Consider the following 22,038-nt stretch of genomic DNA (forward strand, 5'->3'; position numbering starts at 1 on the left):
AGCAGCGGGTGTTAAATCCGATCTAGTCGTGGCGGGAGTCAGCTCGTCGTGACACGTTAGCTGCACTCCGCTAGCCAATATCGTTAGCAACTTAATGCTAACCGAACCCTAGGTCGACCAACAAGCTAATGCTAGTGAGACGCTAATGTGGTTCGTGGCCTGCTAACAAGTTAATGCTAGCCGGACACTGAACGAACAGCTCGCCATAATGCGTTAGCCCAAGTCACACAACGTCGGCTACCTCGCTAACTAAAACCAGGAACCGCTGGGACAGCTCGCCTGACGCGGTTGCTGTTCCACAGTGCAACTCTAAGTACACTTCTTTCGAAGGACTTACTCAGCACGATCCAAACTGGAACCGGAAAAACTGCGTTCGGCGACGTACTCCTACACGGGACGCCTGAGAACTGTTAAGCAGCTAATCAAGTTAGCCTGGATGCGCTGAGGGAGCTCAAAGTAGTTTCTCACGGGAAGAAAGCGAGAATGAGTTAGGAGGAGCTGGTTGGCCGTGTTAGTACGAGGGGGCGGAGCCCTGAGCACGGCTCGACAGGTCTGTCATAGACAGACGTGGTGTCATTGGAGCTTCCGTAGTTGGTCACGCCGAGGCGATTCCCATAGTGAAACACCGAGCGAAGTTAGAAAAAGAAACGTAGTTTTACTGTCAAAACTTTTATTTTCACATGAATGTATACATACAGTTCTTATCTTAACATTTTACATACCGTCTCCGTGGTGATGTCATTGTCTGATCCCGCCCACTGCGTCGCCTTGTCAACCACCAGGATCCCGACTACTGAGTTGGGCTCCAGTACACTCACATTCAGGGTCACAGTCTCAGCTGGCCTCTTTACAACACTGCTCCAACTAAGCGACACCTGCCAATCACAGGTTGATTAGTCACAAATTTGCAAAAGTACCATTTTACTCGTTATTTCCTGTTATATATGTCCTGCTCTAATGGTGGATGTTCATATTAAACATGCACAAAATTTTAAACCATAATGTAAAAATAAGTCATCTCTGTGAGCAAAAATGTGAGATTTCAAAATTCTGAGGTTTGTTTTTTGTTTGCTTTTTTTTTTTCAACTCTTTGATGTGTATGAAATCAGTGAAAAATAATGTGCCAAATGTGGTCATCTTAGGCGCAAACGTCCTGCCTACTAATTAGACAAAGTCAGCCTGAAAAGCTAAAAGCAAGACCAGTTTAAGAAAAATAATTATAATAATAATTATTTAGAACTTTAATAAAGTCAGGGAATAAGTCAGTTAGGATATTTAGGAGTTACGTATAAAGGTCCAGTCAGACCATCTTTTAACATAAGAAATATATTCACAATAATATAATAAAGAAATATTATTCCTGGTTGTGAACAGATAGTCACAGGATGTTCAGAGACACACACTAGCATTATGGCACAGGGCAGCAGAAGATATAAACCTCATTGGGATAAGAAATGGACTCCAGAGCAAGAAGACACCAGTTCATGTTACCTTTGCAGGTTGTTGTCTTTTCATGAGCTTTTAGGCTTTTTCACAAAATACAATATTTTGCTTGTTTTTCTAATTGCTAGATAGTCAAAGAAGGACACCAGGCAGAGGGCAAACGTATTTCTCCAACACTGACACAACTTTCATTCAACTATTCTTTTCTTTTTCTTCTTTTTTTTTTTTTACTAAGACTAGACATTGAGAAAAGATGACGGTTACTCACTGCTGAAATGTTTGCTGGGAAATTATTATCATGTAACTTGGATTGTTTTTTCTTCACCGTTTTTTCCAACTTCATAACCTCATATACACAAAATTCAAGAGAAAAATTAGTTTATTTTTCAAAGAAAAAAATGAAGAATGAAAAAATCACCTGGTTTTGTAAAAACTGCCTGATTGGCAGCTGGATTGCATCATTGATGACCTCTCCGCTGGGGTGCACACAGTAAACGATGATGCAGGCCAGAGGAGCCCAGGAGACTTCTGGGACCAGAGTCAGATCAGGAGAGCCTTTCCCGGCAGAAATCGCCTGTCCTCTTGACTTCACCTTTACACACAAGATACAGACGGAAGGTCTTATAAGAAGCTGGAAGCATACATTCGTCTTTCTTTGCTTACAGCAATAAACTGAATACTTAAAACTTCTTGTCACCACTACTGGAAAACAAACAACTTTCAACAGTTGGAAATGTGCTTTATTTAAATATTAATCAAATTAACTACAAATTTGACAAAGTGTAATAATATTTGATGCTTTTTTTCATACCAGGTAGTGAACCTCATTCAATGGAAAATTACTTTCAATGTGCAGCAGAAAGGGCGAACCAACCTGAAAGAAGGTCAAATGGTGACGTTACGTATGAGTATAAATGTTCTACAACCACAGTCAGTAATTGGCTGTAAATCTGTTTTTTGAAGATCTACACTGGACGAGTCATTCTAGAAGCCTCACCATCTTCACACAAGCAGTCACTTGGAAGCATTGTACAGCGCTTTGAGGGCCCCGAAAAGCGCTATATAAAATGCAATCCATTATTATTATTATTAACTAAGTTAACTTTAATTTGAATCATAGGCAGGACATAAAAACTGAATGTTTATAATTACTAAGCAAATGTAAATGAAACAAATTGTTATAATGAACTCAGTGCATGTGATTGAGGTGTGTTGAAAGGACATCTAAGGTAACCATAGACTATTTTGGCATATTACCTGCATGTTTACAATGCTGACACAAAGGTAATTTTAAATAGTTCCTTGTATTCTTCAGCTTTACCTCTGGAGGTGTGAAGGGTTTCTGAATCTGCAGGTAGCTCTCACTGGGGGATGTGTAGCTTCGCTGTATATATAGATTGCTATGGCTGTCCTCAAAAGAAGCCTGAGAAGAAAAAGAGATACCAAAGATTTTAAATGTAATTTGAAATCATGATCACATGCTTTTGGGTTTAATTTCTGTTTTAGTTAACACGTAAATATTTTTCATATTAATTTATTTATCTATTCAAGTGTAATTTCTTTTGTACGTGATTTTCTTGTCAGGTGTGGATTTTTCACAGTAGATTACTTTATTCTTGCCTGTAGCTATTAGCACTCTCCACCTAGCAACTACAGAATAAAATAAGCCTTTAGCTTTTTAGGTACAATATGTGAGTTGTAAAATCCTGCTGCTAAATAAAAATACATTTAAGCAAATAAATGATAATATCACAAAAAAACCCCACACAAGATAAACAATATTAAACAAACATGTTGTGCTTTTTCTTGTTAGATATTAAATATGATAAAATCATTTTTCATTATACAGTTACCTTTAAAATTTTGTTTTGTGTTATGAATATAGTTAATGCAAAATAAATCTTTAAAAATCACATAATTCAGTTGATATTCAGAATTATCATAACACCCTGATATAATAAAGACATATATTCCAAATTTTTCACAAGTTATACTTAGCCTATTTTCTAAATTAAACTTAGAATTGAAATTAAATTAGCTTTCAGTTGGCCCCTGAATTGGTAAACACATAATTTTGTCCCTCTTCTATGCAGATGAGACACCAATTTATATTTCAGCATAGTGCAATATGTCCTAAGACTTTAATGCATTTTGCCATTTCTTTCGATATAAATACATAATATTGAAAAAATATCAGCAGATGTCAATGATCTATCTACAGAGTATATTTGTTCAATTTAATGTTGACCAGTACATTTGAAATCATATGTTTAGCTGTGCAGTGACTCATTTGTTAATTAAAATTTAAATATAAAATTAAAAGTTAATTGAAAGTACTAATTCTGTAATTTTTTTTTCCAAAATTGGATCCTAAATTAAGAAATAAGCTGTGTCTGAAAGCAAAGGCTAAACAGATAAAGTAAAACAATAATAATTTTCAAGATTTCTTAACAGAACTAAAGGCCTTGTTACTTAATCCCACATCCAGACATTTTAAAGTCAAATTTTGAAATAATCTGTCTTATAATATTTAGTCAATGAGGGTATTATTGTATAACTTACATCAATACTGAGCATGTCTGTTTCACTCGTGATTTCAACGCTGAAAGGTATGAGTCCATCTGCAGGGACAGGAAACTTCATTTCTTTAGGTAGCATCTCCTTTGGACTTTCTGAAGTTCCTGAACTGTTCGATGTTTTAGGCTCCGTGTCTATCACCATGTCTCCGATCCAACCCCAAAATCTTTGCTTTTGCTGAATCACTGAAACTTCAACAAAGCTTTGGCGATCCTCCAGTGACAGTGGCTGATTGTTGTATGTAGATATTTTCAGCTACAAAATTAGAAAAAAAAATTAGCATAATTGTTTTACATTAACACTGGAATATCTGTTATCTGTACAGCTCAGACTCTGCATTTCACTTAAATGCTGCCTTCTTACCCTGGCGCTGAAGGTTAAAGAGGGCCTCAATAATTTGTGATATTCTTCAAAGGAGACTTTATATCTGGTTTTTGACAAACCTACTGTTGCCGTACTGTTATATGTAATGCCTGAAAAATGAGACGTAGTCACAGGAGTCAGCACCACAAACAAGAACAAAAGCTGGTTAGATTCCAAAAAATAATGTAGACTATCTCCCTGACTTTGTAATTAAAAAAAACTATAGCAGTTTAAAGTCCCACAGTAGAGAGCAAATGCAATGCATCTGGGAAAAAAAATACTCACAGCGCTTCACTTGTTTCCCATTTTGTCATGTTATAGCCTTATTATCATAAAATAGATTAAATTCATTTTTCACCTTGTCATTATGAGGTACACACAACACCACATAATGACAAAGTGAAAGAAGTTTGCTTAAAATTCTGGCAAATTTATCGTATGTCGTGATATTCAAAACGTGCAATGGTCCCATTAACACTATGCATCACATAGCTGTGTGTGCATGTCAGGCCAACCAAGCCACGAAGTCCTAGAGATTGTCTGTAGACCTCTAAAATTGTAAAGAGGCACAATCTGGGGTAGGGTACGGAAAAAAAGTATTGAAGGTCCGAATGAGCACACCGACTCCCCCCATCCAACCTAATGGTGCTTGTGAGGTTCTGTAAAGAAGAATGGGAGAAACTGCCCAGAAATAGGTGAGCCAAGCATGTGGCACCATAGCCAAAAAGACTCAATGCACTTCAACAAAGTATTAAGCAAAGGCTATGAATACTTATGTACATGTCATATTTTTGTCTTTATTTTTAATAAAGAATAAAAAAACTTTGCAGAATTTTCAAGCAAATGTTTTCACTTTATCATTACGGGATATTCTGTGCACAATTTGGGGGAGAAAATGATGTTTTAATTGTATGTAAATAATGTAAATATTGTAATACACACTAATTTCACAAAAATATGAGCTTGGACACTGCCTCGAATAAAACTCTACACCTGGAAATGCTGAAACTCAGAAGTTAGAACTACTTAAAACAATATATGAAATACATGCATACATAACATAACAAAAAGTAAAGAAATAAGCTGTAAATTGTCACTTCTGATCTGTACAACCAATCTTTTGGTATTTCAAGTTAATATTTATAAATAAAATCTGAATTACCTGTGAGGTATTCAGTCACATGAGCCACAACTGTTACGTCCTCAGCGTTTCCCTCGTAGTACATCATTTTGGAATCATTTCTCATTTGGAAATAATCAGGAGCATCAAATGTGAAGCTTTCAGTACCATCAATCTGATGAAAAGGAACACTGTTAATGTGTTAAATCTATGATGGTTAAGTTTAAATAAACTGTATATTCTCAAATGTTGTAATCAGGACAGGAGTTCTTCAGTCAAAAATGATTTAATCAATATAAAGAGAAGGTAATTAGTAATCTTAAGCGTGATATATTACATATATCATGCATGTTGCATTATTAGTTTACGAGACAGTATAAATGTATGTTTATACTACATTTAGAGATATTTTTCACTGTGTAGAAAACTTAATATTTAGAAAAAATGTAATTAAAAATGCTTTCAGTCTGTAATTTTATTTTAATAGTTTAAATAAAGAAAATAAACAAGTTCAGATAGTGGGAGAGCCTATAATGATAACTGTACAGCTGAATATTAAAGGAATAATTACACAATGATTCCACTGACATACGAACCTCTCTGTCCTCATAGTAAAACTCGACAGTACCGTGAAAGTGATAAATGAACGTCATATTCAGGTGTCCCTGAACGGACTTCCCGTAAGTGTACCTGTGGATGGAAAGATCATAAATAATCCTGAGGAGCAACTTCATTCACACACAAACTGGATCAAAGCCAAGTCTCACTTTGCTGTGATGGAGCCCTCCAGAGGGTCCTCACGGTAAATGACATCCGGAGCATCGATCAAAACCTCAAACTTTGGCAGCACTGCAACCAAAAGATACACACACATGTTGGATATTCATATCTTGTGGGGACATCTAATTGACATAATGCTTTCCCGAGCTGCTTACCCTAATGAAATACGAATGCCTAACCCTAACCCAATTGTAACCCTGTTACTAAAACCACATTTTGAGTCTCAAAAATGCCTTCAAACTTGTGGGGACCAGGAGTTTGGTCCCCATAAGGACTGTTGGTCCCCACAAGTATAGTAAACTTCCTATTTTGGTCCCCACAAAGATATGAATACACACTCACACACACAAAATTAATATGTGTTTTTATTCTTCAAAAGGAGGAAGCTGTTCATGTAATGCTGGATAGAGAAAACATCCATACCATATTGAGCCACAGTGAAGTACTTCACACTTGAAATGTCCTGCAACACACAGAGGATCTTTATAACATCATCTCTCTTTGTTCTTTTTATAAGGAAAATCTATTCCTTCATTCTTTCACTCAGTCTGACTTTAACTGGTGTGTATAAATGTTACAGCCACAGAAGTCCCCTTCACATTCACAGCACGAGTTGTGAGTTACTGAAACTTAAGAGTTTTTTTTATGAAAGGGACTCTTGCCTGTGCTGCTATTTATCCATTCAATTGTTCCGATGGAATCTGCCCTGTTACAGAGTTATCCACTGCAGAGAGGTCCGATTACTCTCGTCTTTAATCACGCAAGATCAAATACATTTAAAAAACGCAGCAGTGATTTCTCTGACCAGAAATCACGCACAAATATCAAATAAAAATATCCAAGAACCAAAAAATATTTAGATTTTGTACTTTTGCTTGTCTCCAAAACAAAGGGTTAGGGTCACCAGTGATGAGAAGGTTAGTATAAATCAAAACTACGAGTAAATCAGGTACGAGCAACACTGACATACTCTTTGAAGCAAAGATGAATAAGTTAAAGGAAATGATTCCATATGTTTTTAAATGTCTTAATATATCTTGTTAGGGAATCAGCCTTATATTTTAATGCAAACCTGGAGATGTGGAGGTGAGACATTTTTCATACTGTGCATTAATTATAGGTTTCCTGTCAAACAGATTAGTGCCACTGACCGCATGAATGTCTTTGCACAAAAGATCTGACTTTGGCAGAAGCAATCAGTGGTCAGGTGGATTAGATTGAATTATCAGAGGCCTGTCCAGCTTAATTACCCTGCAGAGGTTCACCTGCTAAAGGACTTACTTTGACTGTAGCGATGATGGTCCACTGACCCAGAGGAGGGTTTTCAGACAGCTGAAACTCTTTGGACACAACGCCAAGGACGCTGTCTGCAGCCAGCCACTGCCTGAGCAGGTTTCCCCTCGGATCCTGGACCAAGAAAAAACATGCTGATCAGACGATTTTCAGAATTTCAGTTTGTGCTTTGAAAAACGTCCAGCAAGTTTACAGGCAAGTGACTGATTTAGCCACCAGTGCTGACGAATGCTAGTGAATGCTAGTGCAAAGTTCATGGCTGGAAATTCATTAATTAAAATGATGCTGATATGAATATGAAGCATGTGTAATAGAATTAACTCATAATCCAATCAACCAGACGCAGAAGTTGTCCAAGTAAAACTCCCCTGAGATCTTTTAAAAATAGTCTCTGATCTTGCCCTCTTGTCCTCTCTTTCTTCCATGGTTTTGGTACAATAACATCATTCTTACCCTGATGATGATGTCCACGGGGCTGATGAAGGGCTTCCCATCAGAGTGAATGGAAACAACTCTGATCTTCACCGCCTGCCCAGGTAAGTACATTACTTTGTCTGTTTGAATGAAGGTGGCGATATCTTCAACATCCAAGTGGAGCTTTGTGAAGCTGGAGAAAACCTGGACTTCTCCTCTGTGACCTTTGACCTCCAGTATGTAGGCCTCCCAGTGATTGGGCTCGCTGTCACTAATCTGCAAGAATTCAACATGGAAGGAAATTCATCAACACTTAAATGACAAACAGTCACATTATCATCTTAACAAATTTAATCTGGCATACAGAAAGAGCAGGTTTTGAAAACGCTCCAAGTTTAAAGTTTAAAGTTTCTCGGGTGTAATCTGAACCGTGGAGGACTGAGAGCTCGCCTGTGGTCCAGATGAGAGAATTAGCCAAAATCTGCTCAACATCCATTTGAATTTTACCTGATGGTGTCTGTTTGTGCTCTACAGAATCAGAGTTAAGCCTCTCCTCGCCGACCTGCTCTCAGAACAGAAAACTGGCCTTTGTTCTGGGCTCTGAACTTTTACCAGGAAGTTGCTTTTAGGGGCCACAAGGGGGCATCAAAACCCACAATTTCAGCTATGATTTTAAAGCTGAACTGTAAAATATCCTCCAATTGATCCTGTTTTCAAAAAGTAGTCCAAAGTGTTATTGTTTATTTTCTAATGATTGTGTGTCATATTTAAAAAGAAATAAGGCACTTATTAGCATAGTGGGACATAGTAAACAAGTACAGTAAGTGCAAACAAAAAATAAAACTGACTTGAATTGTAGAAAGCTCAGACTGACTTTACAAAGACTGACCTTTGTATTTGTTACAGAGGAATTTCTTACTTACAGGCGGCAAAGTCAGCAGTGTGGTTGAACCTTTAGAAAGAGAATTTCACAGTGAGATTAGAGCTATAATTAATTAATTGTAAATTAATTGTTAGTGGCAGATACTTACCCCCTTCAACTTTAACAGATTGTGAGGCCATTGTTAGGTTTCCACGAACAATGTGAGCAGATACAGTGACCGGTGAAGGGATCAGGATGGTGACTGATATAGATGTTGGGATTCCATGTTGGAGGGCTTTGGGAGCAAGGAGCAGGTAGGAGGGCTGAGGGTGGGGGCTGAGGAAAAAACCCATAATATATAAATATATTTGTTTACACCCAAAAAAAACATCATTAAGAATAACAAGTTGGTGTAGAAAACCTGAAAGGGCGAATGGAAACAGAAACCTTCCCCACTGTGAACATTTATTATTTTATTGGAACTAATTTATTATAAAAATATGTACTTACATTAGTTTAAATCTATATCTTTTAATCAACTTGTGCAAAAATGACTGTAAGGCAATAAAACATGTTTGTAAAAATAATGAAAAATCAGCTTAGATTCAATGAATTTTTAACACCACTCCTGCAGTTTTGAACTGACTTTTTATTTTCTAAAATGTAGGAAAATATATTTAAAAACTGTAGATACACAGATGAGCAGAAGAGGGAAAAACACTCATGAAGAAGCAGTTTAAACTGTCCAGGTGAGTCCTGTAGTTCAGCCTGTGTGCTTACCCGTTTGTGGTTTTCTGGGCGGCGGTGAGAACGATGAGGCTGAAAATGCCCCACACCTGGAGACGCTCCATTTGTATCAATGAAATTCACTCCAGAGAGCTTCTCTCAGTACTGAAAGCAGGTAATATCAGTTTTTGCCTTCATACCTGCAGACAGTAACCACACCCACCTCCTACTTCTCATCATCATCATCATCCGATATCACCTGAAGAATTGAACCAGGATCGGTTTACCTGAATCCCACTGGGAGGCTTTTATTTCTTGTGCTCTGATTCAGGTCATAATGAGAGTAGAAACACATAAACAGGCAAAAATTGACAGCAACAGTAGTACAGCATACCTCTCCTGTATATATATTTTTGTATCACCAGGGGCATCTAGTATCTGAACAGAGTCAACCCAAGACCAATGATTGGACAATTAGTTCACTACAGTTGTACCTGGAGGAAGGATTGTCGTCTCCTCTCCAGAAAAAACTGGCAGAACTGATCATCAGGTTTTACATTCTGGGAACCAGACCTGTAAGTGATCACAAAGTTAAAGCAGGTGAAGAAGAAAGCCCACCTGGTGTGTCTAGTGTTCAGTCATTTGGTGGCTTTGAGTTGAGCGAGGTTTATGTTTTTTGTTTCTGACCAAATTATTAATGGATCCTCGGCTCCCTCAAGCCAGCGTTTCTGCTCTTTGAGCTCCAGTTTCCAACAGTTTCCAGTCACTGTTGTCAGTGTTGCATTTAGCTGGGGAGAGACATGAGAAGCAGGAAAAAGGATGCATTTGCTCTCCTTTGTACTGAGATTAACTTGTGCAAATTTTAACCACGTGAAAAAAAATTACTCATAACCATCTCACAGACATAACATTATGTACAGCTACTTTCATTATCATTTTTTTTACTCTTTTTCTCCAATTGATCCGCGTTAAGTTCAGTAATAACTTCTTACAGTAATAAGTCCTACCACTAATTAATCTTTCAATCTTAAATATGATCAACCTCTCTCTAATAATTGGCTATGTACCACAGGCCTTCAAGCTAGCAGTAGTTAAACCGTTACTTAAACAGTCATCACTTGATCCAGAACTCTTAGGTAATTATAAGACAATCTCCAAACTTCCTTTTTGCTTAAAAATTCTTGATTGTCATTTATTATCTTACTAATATCATTTTAAATTATTGGATGTAACCTTAAAGCAAGGTTTAAATCAAGCCTGATGTTGTCACACACATTAAGGAATTAATCGCACTCTTATTAATTTAACACTGATATGAGATCAGTACTCGGTATCAGCAGATATCTTAAGCCAGAATATCTGTCAGAACTGGAAAAAGTTGCATTGAAGCAGCTTGTTGAGTCTCAGCTGATGGCTGTGTAGCACTTTGATCTGCTTTTTAAATGAGAAATACAAATGATCTGACTTGGCTTGTTTCTCAATTACTGATCAGACTAAATAAATAAGGAATACAATGGTGTGAAAAAGTGTTTGCCCAGTGCAAAAACAAACACTTTATCCTGAAAAAGAAGGAAATTTGAACAACAGACAGAACTGGAGAAGACTCTTGATTAAGAGGTGAAATGTTTTCACAGAAACTGGCCAGTTGTCACAAAAAACTGTTTTTCCTAGGAAAAGGTCTAATGTTTTGCTTACCATCAAACTTGGATGATTCACTGATCATTGGCACAAATTCCAATTGTAATGGGAATCAGACACAGTGACTGAATTCACACAAAGATCCTTTCTTACTGAACTGCAGCTCTCACACTTTAAGTTTTTGACACGGCCATGTGATCTTGCAGGGCTGCCGTGGTCCTTATGAAGATAGTACAAGAGCTCACATTCATTACAACTACAGGCCTCACTTAGTGAAAGTCAGTGTTCATGACTCCACCATAACATGGCCATAAAATGGCCTGCATGGCAGAGCTTCAAGATAAAAACCACTGCCACACACACACACACACACACACACACACACACACACACACACACACACACACACACACACACACACACACATATATATATATACTGTATATATATATATAGAATAGGAAATCAGGAAGGGAGCAAACACTTTTCACACCATTGTATTTGGAAACTATAGGACTGAGAGATGGCTGTGACCAAATCAGCAGCTGTCCAAGTCTCCATGTGACTCTTGTTGTTATAGTAACAGCTGTGAAAGCTTTACTGATCTGGACTCTGTCAGGGTTGATGTCAAACACACTGATGCGCCCAACACTCCAGGAGCCATTGACCAGCAGCACGATGTTGGCTTTTGCTGTTGTATTACACTGAGCACATGCAAGAAGACAGTGGTGTTGGAAGGAGTCGAGGTTAGCGAGACACCTGATGCACAACAGATACCTGACATGAGGGCCTGTTTGGTCTTATTTGGACTGTTTATGGGTGAGAAAAGTGAGAAAAAGTGAAAGGAAATGCATCAGGAGGAGAGACAAGTGAGGAGTAGGAGTACATCACAACAACTCGCCCACTCACAGGAAGTGTGAGAGCTGTGGTTCAGTAAGAAAGGATCTTTGTGTAGGAACCTCCACTTGTTTCCTGATTGGTGGGGAGTCAGTCACTGTATCTGCTTCCCACTAAAACAGGAACATCTGCCAGGATCACCGCGTCATCAGGAGTCTGATGAGAAGCATAACATGAGACTTTTTCCTAGGAAAAAGTGTAAGTGTAAACAGAGCTCTTTGACACACTACAGTAAAGGGAAATATCCACTTTCGCATGACTAAAGACTCCTTTATCCAGCATCCAGCAAGATATCCCATATGGAAAAGAAATAGTAAAAACTTATTAAAGACTTGCATAAGATGTGGCCTACTTCATATAGTGAATCATATAAGGCTTATATGATTAACTCATGAAAGTGGCCACTTTCTCATTACTTTCATATATTGTTTTAGTAAGTATCCAAAACATGCAAGTTTCATTTATATAATTTTTCAAGGGATCTTACATCTGTTTTCACTCTTGTATGCTTTTCGCAGTTTTCACAGTTTCACACAAGACAGATACAAACTTTACGAGATTTATATATATGTTTTCCATATGGGATGCATTTATGGTGATACCAGTAAAGCTAAGTGCTGGCGTGGCTGCTTCCAAATGGGTAATTATGTGACACATGAGTTAATCAGTTGGTCAATTTCTAGACGTTAATCGACACTTCAGAACATTTTACTATGTTCTGCATGACACTCCAAATGACTCCAAATGAGAAGACAGAGGTGAGGGAACTCGAGCCATGCATTCCTAAATAATGTCTCTGTGAGGAGAAAATTGTTTAGAAGATAAAGAAACTCACAACTCAGATATCTATTTTTTACATGCGCATGGGCGGTCACGGTCCGATCTGCTCTGCACCAAGTGTGCACAACAGATGTGACACAGGGAAACCGCCCAGGGCTTTCAGAGCATCCTTTATTTATACTTCAAATGAGCTTTCAAGGAAGTAGGAGTGGCATGTTCAGAATACAAAAACATTTCCATAAAAGGAGAAAACTGTTCACTTGTCTGCTGAAACAGGAGGTAGCTTGGTATGTATAGAAATTCAGACATTCCCATAAAAGGAGAGAGAGACCGTTAGCTTGTCTGTTAACACAGGAGGTAGTATCATATGTCACCGCATTCTTCTACACATATGGCTTCACTCTCTTTTCCTGTGGTGGTTCCAATTCACAAGCTCTTCTTCCTTTAAATGAAGCTACAACTAAACATAATTCACAAAATTAAAAATCTTTCATCATTCCCTCCTGTTTGTAGCTGAAATTAAAAAGATACATCAATGTGTTTCAGACACAGACCCTACCTTGTGAGTGCTTTCAGTCTGGTCGTCATAAAATGTGTATCATTCAAACATAATCATTCATCACATTAGTTTCATACTCATCGTCTTCTCCTTCTTCCTCGTCTGGCACAATGACATATGCAACAAGAGATTGAGATATCATTCTTGATACCATTCCTCTTACAGGGGATAAGGGGATTGCAGGGGATAATGCATGTAGTAAAGATACAAAACATGATAAGTATTAGGCCAATAAACATCAAAACCTTAAACATCAATGTTCTCCATGAGCTGCTCATAAACCAATCCCACCAATTACTTTGTGAATTTGCCCAATTGGTTATCTGTGCCTGTTGAACGTTTCTAAGTAATTGTAGAGCATTTGTCACATTATCAGAATGCACATTGTCTGGAATATATGTGCAACAAGTTGTATTGAACAAAACACACAGTCCACCCTTTTCTGCCAAGATCATGTCCAGAGCAACTCTGTGTTGCATAACAGTTATTCTTATGGCATCAATTTCCTGATTTTGCTCTTTGTTGATGGTGGTCGATGCATTTAAAAACAGCCCAAAACGATAATCTAGAGTTCGGGCATGTTTTCCAACTCCAATCCATGGAAATATTGCATGGACAATATTTCCAGTAGTCCATGTTTTAAATTCTTTCGGTACGTCAGTGCCCCACACGGAATCATGTGGCTCCACTTGCTGGGCTTCTCGTTTCCTTCTCGTAGATTGGAAGCTCTTGATTGCCGTTATCTTGAATGTGTGGTCAGAGATGAATATAGGAGCGCATGTGCCTGTCCACTGCTCTGGGAGTACGAAATAGGCACGCTGTCCACATAACCATGCCATTCCCTGTACCCAATAGGTACCGTTAGATGGACCGTTGTTCTTCACTGGGCCACCAAGTGCATGTGTATACGTTCCTACACAGTTCCTGGTGGTCCCTAAATCGATGGTTCCTATCGTCTGGCGATAACCAGTGGCGTGTCCAGCGGGGTGGCCTGGGGGGGCACAGGCCACCCCCCCCAACCAGACTGGCCACCCCAGGTGCCACCCCAAAGGCAAAACAATAAAATTCAATCAAATATCAAATGTCCGATTATGTTTTCACGATGAAGCTCAGATATCCGAGTGTAAGTGAATGCAGCATCGGCTTCTGCGCTATGTGCATCACGTTAGCAAAGGAAGGAGAGCCAAGCACGAAAGACGGTGTTCCAGATCTACTGGCGTTTAGATCAACTGGCGTTGGTCGAACAGATGTGTGGCATTCTTGCTTTTCAGGAGCTACTACTGACAAACCAGCAAAAAAAACGCCAAATGTGTCATCTGTGACACTTGTGAGGTTATCTCAAACACACTCCGTCAGCCTTGATGCTGTTGAACAACAAAATGTTTAAAAATGTGGCGAGTTTACCTGGTGATATCCTCATGCGCGACGCGATCGCGAAAACAGCAAACAAGTAATACCACGCCGATGTTGTTCACAGGACAGCAAGAGTAAACGATCGGGAGACTCTAGTCGTCATTATCGTTCCCCTCGCACGGTTTATTTCTCCGAATTCAGCGTTTTTGCTTCACAACTAAAGCGAGCAGTTTACTTTGTGCACTAACATGGAGTCGAGTCAACCAGCGCCACCTCTGGCCAAGTGCCACAGCCTACAGCCAGATCAACTTGTGACACATCTGCAGCACGTTTGATTTCGTTTCATGCACAACACATTTGTATGTACAGTTTGGCCATAACGAACACCCTGTTCGAACATAAGAGTGTCCATAAGTGCACGTGGCACCAGGACGCTCTAGGCCGTAGGTCGATGATCGATTTTGTAATCGTATCAGCAGACCTGCGACCATATGTTCTGGACACTCGGGTAAAGAGAGGGGCTGAGCTGTCAACTGATCACCACCTGGTGGTGAGTTGGATCAGGTGGTGGGGGAAGACGCTGGACAGACCTGGTGCACCTAAACGCGTAGTGAGGGTGTGCTGGGAACGTCTAGCAGAGGCCCCAGTCCGCGAAATCTTCAACGCACACCTCCGGCAGAGCTTCAACAGCATTCCGAGGGAGACTGGGGACATTGAGTCCGAATGGACCATGTTCAGCGTCTCCATTGCCGAAGCTGCTGCATTGAGCTGCGGCCGCAAGGTGGTTGGTGCCTGCCGTGGTGGTAATCCCCGAACCAAATGGTGGACACCAGAGGTGAAGGGAGCCACTAGGCTGAAGAAGGAGTCCTATCGGGCTTGGTTAGCCTGTGGGACTCCGGAGGCAGCCGACAGGTATCGACAGGCCAAGCGGAATGCGGCTCGGGCAGTGGCTGAAGCAAAAACTCGGGTGTGGGAGGAGTTCGGAGAGGCCATGGAAAAAGACTTTCGGACTGCCTCGAAGAGATTCTGGCAAACCGTCAGATGTCTCAGGAGGGGAAAGCGGTGCTCTACCTGCACTGTGTATAGTGCTGGCGGAGCGCTGCTGACGTCGACTGAGAAAATTGTCAGGCGGTGGAAGGAATACTTCGAGGACCTCCTTAATCCCACTGACACGTCTTCCGAGGAGGAAGCAGAGTCTGGGGATGAGGGGAATGACCCGCCAATTTCCGGGGGCGAGGTCACTGAGGCAGTTAAACAACTCCTTGGTGGCAGAGCCCCTGGTGTTGATGAGGTCCGCCCCGAGTTCCTGAAGGCTCTGGACGTTGTAGGGCTGTCCTGGTTGACACGCCTCTGCAATGTTGCGTGGAGATCAGGGGCAGTACCTGTGGACTGGCAGACCGGGGTGGTGGTCCCCATCTTTAAGAAAGGGGACCGGAGGGTGTGTTCCAACTACAGGGGGATCACACTCCTCAGCCTCCCTGGGAAAGTCTATGCCAGGGTGCTGGAAAGGAGAGTTCGTCCGTTAGTCGAACCTCGGATACAGGAGGAACAATGCGGTTTCCGTCCTGGTCGCAGAACACTGGACCAGCTCTTTATCCTCTCCAGGATACTTGAGGGTGCATGGGAGTTTGCCCAACCAGTCTACATGTGTTTTGTGGACTTGGAGAAGGCATTCGACCGTGTCCCTCGGGGTGTCCTGTGGGAGGTGTTGCGGGAATATGGGGTGTCTGGCCCATTGCTACGGGCCATTCGATCCCTATACAACCGTTGCAAGAGCTTGGTTCGCATTGCCGGCAATAAGTCGGACTCGTTCCCGGTGGGTGATGGGCTCCGCCAGGGCTGCCCTTTGTCACCGGTTCTGTTCATAATTTTTATGGACAGGATTTCTAGGCGCAGCCAAGTGGCGGAGGGCTTTCGCTTTGGTGGCCTCAGAATCTCATCTCTGATTTTTGCAGATGATGTGGTTCTGTTGGCTTCATCGGGTGAGGGCCTCCAGCTCGCACTGGAACGGTTCGCAGCCGAGTGTGAAGCAGCGGGAATGAGGATCAGCACCTCCAAATCTGAGGCCATGGTTCTCAGCCGGAAAAGGGTGGAGTGCCCATTCCGGGTCGGGGATGAGTTCCTGCCCCAAGTGGAGGAGTTCAAGTATCTCGGGGTCTTGTTCGCGAGTGATGGGAGAAGGGAGCCGGAGATCGACAGACGGATTGGGGCTGCAGCTGCAGTAAGGCGGACGCTGCACCGGTCCGTCGTGGTGAAGAGGGAGCTGAGTGTAAAAGCGAAGCTCTCAATTTACCGGTCGATCTACGTCCCTACCCTCACCTATGGCCACGAGCTGTGGGTAGTGACCGAAAGAACGAGATCGCGGATACAAGCGGCAGAAATGAGCTTCCTCCGAAGGGTGGCTGGCCTCTCCCTTAGAGATAGGGTGAGAAGTTCGGCCATCCGGGAGGGGCTCAGAGTAGAGCAGCTGCTGCTCCACATCGAAAGGAGCCAGCTGAGGTGGTCAATGGCGTGTCCAGCGGGGTGGCCTGGGGGGGCACAGGCCACCCCCCCAACCAGACTGGCCACCCCAGGTGCCACCCCAAAGGCAAAAAATAAAATTCAATCAAATATCAAATGTCCGATTATGTTTTCACGGTGACGCTCAGATATCCGAGTGTAAGTGAATGCAGCATCGGCTTCTGCGCTATGTGCATCACGTTAGCAAAGGTAGGAGAGCCAAGCAGAAAGACGGCACTGCAAGAAACAATTTTTCGGTGAAAGAAAATGAGGACAGAATGAATGTCCCGGTAAGTAATATTAAGTTTGTTGAGTTTAGTAAACTAAGGTGAAATTAGAATACCAAGGAAAAAATAACACTTAAAGAATTATTGCAGCCGTCAAATATTTCAGACAGTATGCTACTGAGGGCAGCTAACATAAGAGTTCTGAGTTATAAGATGTAATCTAAGTCGTAACATTGCTGTATGGAGCTGCAGATTTGGTTGCAGGTTAACATAGCTGGACTGGCCATCGGGCTTATTTGACTTATTTTTTATTTTTTTTGTAACGGCATGAACAATGAGAGGTGGTGGATTGGCCAGATGCAGGTCGATGTGTAGAAATAACTCCGTTGTTTGGTGGTGGCTATGGCGGGGCTTCCACAGAGGCAGTAGGTGGATGAGGGAAGGGGAGGCAGGAGGAGAGCCCCGAGGCAGCCGCCAGTCCGAGTGTCAGGTGAACTGAACTTCAGGTAAGAAGTTATAACCTGCAGTCTATCTGGGTCAGATATAAACTAAGTTTAGGTGGAGTTTATTTTCGTTGTGCTGACTTTTTACTGTCAGTTACAATAACTCATACTGCGTTCTAGCCAGCTTGACGGAGTTTTTATACAGCTGTTCGGTTGCTATGATGTTACTGATAGTGAACTTTATTTTATTCATAAGGTTAGTAGAGTTGCCAACGGCTCCTTAAAAAAATGGAATGGTCCCTCATTCAGAGAAAATATTACACGTTTCGTATTGAGCTGAGAAGAGACGCAGTTTGTCCCGGACTTTAGCTAGAATGGAAAAAAGACACAAAGCTGGATTTATTCTGTCTTTATGCTGCACAGCTGCCTCTTCTTCTCTCATTCTCTCCCCCTCCCTCTCCTGTTGCTACTTCAATCATGAAACTGATCAATGATCAGCTGATCGTCTCTCTTGTTTATCTCCCACTTTGTGCCAGAAAGAGGAAACCAGCGGATGTCGCGCTAAACAACAGCAGCACGTTTAAGCTTGATCAGCTGTTGTTAGAATTTATTTAATATTAATTTCTAGTATCAGCTGATGTTTGCTGGAGCCACAGCTGTAAAGCTGCTAGTCATGATGTCGGTTTGGATATGTGGTGAGAGGGAAACATGAAACCAGGAGATGTCCTTACTGAACCATCAGAGCTGAACAGGTGATGGAGAAACAGGTTTACCTTTTAGGTGACATGAATGAGTTGAAGGGAAGTTATGAACTGTTTCTGAGAGACAAATAACACCAGGATCCTTTTCTAAGTAGCTGACAGCTGGTAACTGTGCAGGGGCGGGTCTAGCAAAGTGTTGCCAGGGGGGCAGGTAGGGCATTAACAGGGAGAGGGGGGCACAAAGACATACTTTTCTTTCTTATTCTCATTTAAAATACCTAGCTTTTATTAAATAATTATCTAAATCTTACAACCAAAGTTTTTATCTGACGTAAAATGTATAGAAATCATACATATACCAAAAAGACTGTACATCACTGTCGCAACAGGGTTTGTTTTCATTCAAAGGCTTTATGGCTTTAATACCTGGTGGGTCGGTCTGTAGTCAAAATGCCCGATTTTCTGTCCCAGTCCAGCCCTGCAGGTTAATACTGGCAGTGTCACCGTGTCAGCTGACTGTATTTCATCATCAGCCAGTGTTGTTCTTGATCAATATTACCAAAGTTTACCATAAGGCAGCATAGAAAGTATTTACTTGCTTTCAGGTTTTATTCAAATGTTAGTCTTTTCAGTTGTTTCCCCACTTTTTTCCTGTTTCAAAATCAAACACCAGATTGTGAGAAGATTATCTTCTTTTTTTAACAGGCAGAGAAAGTTTTGCATTGGCTAATTTGTCAATTGTTTGTTACAAATGTTCGTATTTTAATATTCAAAAATGTTTTTGCCCAAAACATATGTGCACTACATGTCAGTAAAAATACTATGAAAATATTGCTGTCCTTGAATGCTGAGTAAACACTGACAAAGCACTGATTGTATCTCTTGTACTTTATCAACGCAGTATCTAAAAACTTTGCACCGTAGTGGTTAAAATCTCATTCTAATAAGAGTTAAAAGTGCATTTGGTTATTAGGTTTACAGGATTATTGAATTATGGTTAATGGTTGGTAGAATTTTTTTTTTAAACATTATCTGCCAATTAAATCTGCCACCCCTCTCCAAATCTGTGCCCCTACCTGGCCCCCCCAACAAAAATTTTCTAGACACGCCACTGGAGGTGGTTCGGGCATCTGACAAGGATGCCCCCTGGGCGCCTCCTGGGTGAGGTGTTCCAGGCATGTCCCACCGGGAGGAGGCCCCGGGGCAGACCCAGGACACGCTGGAGAGATTATATCTCTCGGCTGGCCTGTGAACGCCTTGGTATTCCCCCGGATAAGCTGGAGGAGGTGGCTGGGGAGAGGGAGGTCTGGGCCTCTTTGCTTAGGCTGCTGCCCCCGCGACCCGGCCCCGGACAAAGCGGATGAGGATGGATGAGGATGGCACAACACATTTGTACCTTTCAATTGTGTCTGTTTGTGTCCCTAACCCTAATGATATCATATATTCCTTATTGGCCTACATTTGTACAAAATTCCAAATTATATACACAAAGTCATAGACATCACCACTCCAATTGGTCATCATGATTTTGATATTCTCTTTTTCCATAACAATGAAATACGCCTTGGACAAATATGACACGTCAATATTTCATTAGTGTTGTCACATCACATCCTGTAAGCATCGTTTGTCTGTGTCCTTTCTCTGGAAATTAATATTTCCAGCCAATATAGGCAATCCATCAACATGGCTGGAGAGTTGGTAGTCAGTGTTGGGGAGTAACGGAATACATGTACCGCCGTTACGTATTTAAAATACAAAATATGAGTAACTGTATTCCGTTACAGTTACCGTTTAAAAGGGTGGTATTCAGAATACAGTTACTTTGTTGAAATAAATGGATTACACTGCGGTACTTTCCTGTTTCATTTTGTCGCGGGTCAGGACTGCTTGGGTTTTGTTTGACAGCTATGTTCTGTTGTTCCAGGCGGCAGCGTTACGGTTGCCATGGTTACAGGGCGACGCTCTCTCTCTCTCTGCGACTGTGTGTTTCCTGGGTGAGAGAGCGCCTTTTCGTTGTTGTTGTTGTTGTGCTAAGCTAACAGGCAGAATGCTACAAGCATAGCTCTAAAGAATGTAGCATCATGGGCAGTGTAGTCCGTGTTGCAGGGAGAATGGACTGCCATACACGTTATGGGTCTGTGAGCGCGAGGAGGGAGAAAAAGGGGAGTGGAAAGGTACGAGTTGTCGTCGAGGAAAAACGGGAGCTGGAAACATGTAAATATAATAATAACCACTGCAGCCAAGAAGAGTGCCTGACGAGCCCAGTTGTAAGTAAGCTATTAAGACTCGACTGTACACAGTGTTCGTGTTTTCCTCCGAAAACAATAAGTTCCGTTGGAGCAGCCTTTCAACGCCTCTCTCTGTCTCTCGCAATAAAAGTTGACCCACACAACAAAGTAAAGCTATTTTTCGGCTACGAGCCGACAGGGACCCCGCCGTATTAGTCAGAGGTCCCTTTACTACAGTTCAGAGTCGCGGACCTTCAGTAATAGTAATAAATCACACAGCAATAGTACATTCACGTAGTTGTAAAAAGCATGATAATATATTAAGTAATCCAAAGTATTCAGAATACGTTACTGTCATTGAGTAACGTAACGGAATACATTACAGAATACATTTTGGGGCATGTATTCTGTATTCTGTAATGGAATACATTTTAAAAGTAACCTTCCCAACACTGTTGGTAGTTATATACAGTCTGTATAAGTGTTGTTAATCCAATGAAGATTTGTAAGGAGATGGCAGTTACTTTGAATTCACAGCAGTTACACAGTGATTAGTAATAAACAGCCAGTGAGAGTGAGTGGATTTAAGAAAGTCAGTGACTCAGGTGTGTCGCTTGGTTTGTCATCTGTTTGTGAGACTGGAGGAGACGTAGAAATCCTTTGTTTTAAATCTTAGTTAGGAAGATTCCTATTTGAAAACAAGCACTTTTTGTGAGAAATGCAAGAAGTACATCTGCAGAAAGCACACAGTTACATTCTGTCCATCATGTGGACAAAATCGAAAATGTTGAGCATTGAAAAACTGAGAACGTTGGGCAAGTTCAACAGAAATGTGTTTGTAAGAACGAAAAACCAAATTGTTCCTAAAATAGTTATGGAAAGTCACTGTTGTATGTCTGTGTTCTACATGTTTATCTGATGGGAAATAAAGTTGCTATTGTTTTATTGCAGTTTCTTGACAATTCTGAGTGGATTTACACAGTACGGGTCAAAATGACCCGCAACAAAATCAATGTCACTTTTTTGTTTTTCAACATAATACAAGGGTTAATTTCCAAAACTTCCATATGATCTTCAATTTGTAGCAGATCCACTATCACACAGCAGCTGGAGCAGTTTCAAATGGAGGTCA

The 22,038-nt window shown here is 41.0% G+C and overlaps 1 protein-coding gene across 1 annotated transcript in view; it reads right to left on the reverse strand.

Moving 5' to 3' along the window:
* cd109 (CD109 molecule) overlaps window positions 1–9,780 on the reverse strand; it is a 54,192-nt gene extending 44,412 nt beyond the window's left edge. Inside the window, exons 1-15 of the mRNA XM_085382456.1 lie at window positions 9,633–9,780; window positions 9,022–9,188; window positions 8,914–8,942; window positions 8,030–8,266; window positions 7,565–7,690; window positions 6,707–6,746; window positions 6,271–6,352; window positions 6,100–6,193; window positions 5,546–5,678; window positions 4,384–4,493; window positions 4,006–4,275; window positions 2,765–2,866; window positions 2,255–2,317; window positions 1,862–2,035; window positions 723–875 (exon numbers count right to left, since the gene is read on the reverse strand). Coding sequence (XP_085238582.1) covers window positions 723–875; window positions 1,862–2,035; window positions 2,255–2,317; window positions 2,765–2,866; window positions 4,006–4,275; window positions 4,384–4,493; window positions 5,546–5,678; window positions 6,100–6,193; window positions 6,271–6,352; window positions 6,707–6,746; window positions 7,565–7,690; window positions 8,030–8,266; window positions 8,914–8,942; window positions 9,022–9,188; window positions 9,633–9,703 — 1,851 coding nt within the window. The 5' untranslated portion in view covers window positions 9,704–9,780. The remainder of the gene's footprint in view (window positions 1–722; window positions 876–1,861; window positions 2,036–2,254; window positions 2,318–2,764; window positions 2,867–4,005; window positions 4,276–4,383; window positions 4,494–5,545; window positions 5,679–6,099; window positions 6,194–6,270; window positions 6,353–6,706; window positions 6,747–7,564; window positions 7,691–8,029; window positions 8,267–8,913; window positions 8,943–9,021; window positions 9,189–9,632) is intronic.
* Between the last annotated feature and the right edge of the window lie 12,258 nt (window positions 9,781–22,038).

Source organism: Rhamphochromis longiceps, linkage group LG15 (genome assembly GCF_057381845.1).
Source record: "Rhamphochromis longiceps isolate RC_006_pf linkage group LG15, R_longiceps_female_GT1.1, whole genome shotgun sequence".
NCBI classification, from domain to species: domain Eukaryota; kingdom Metazoa; phylum Chordata; class Actinopteri; order Cichliformes; family Cichlidae; genus Rhamphochromis; species Rhamphochromis longiceps.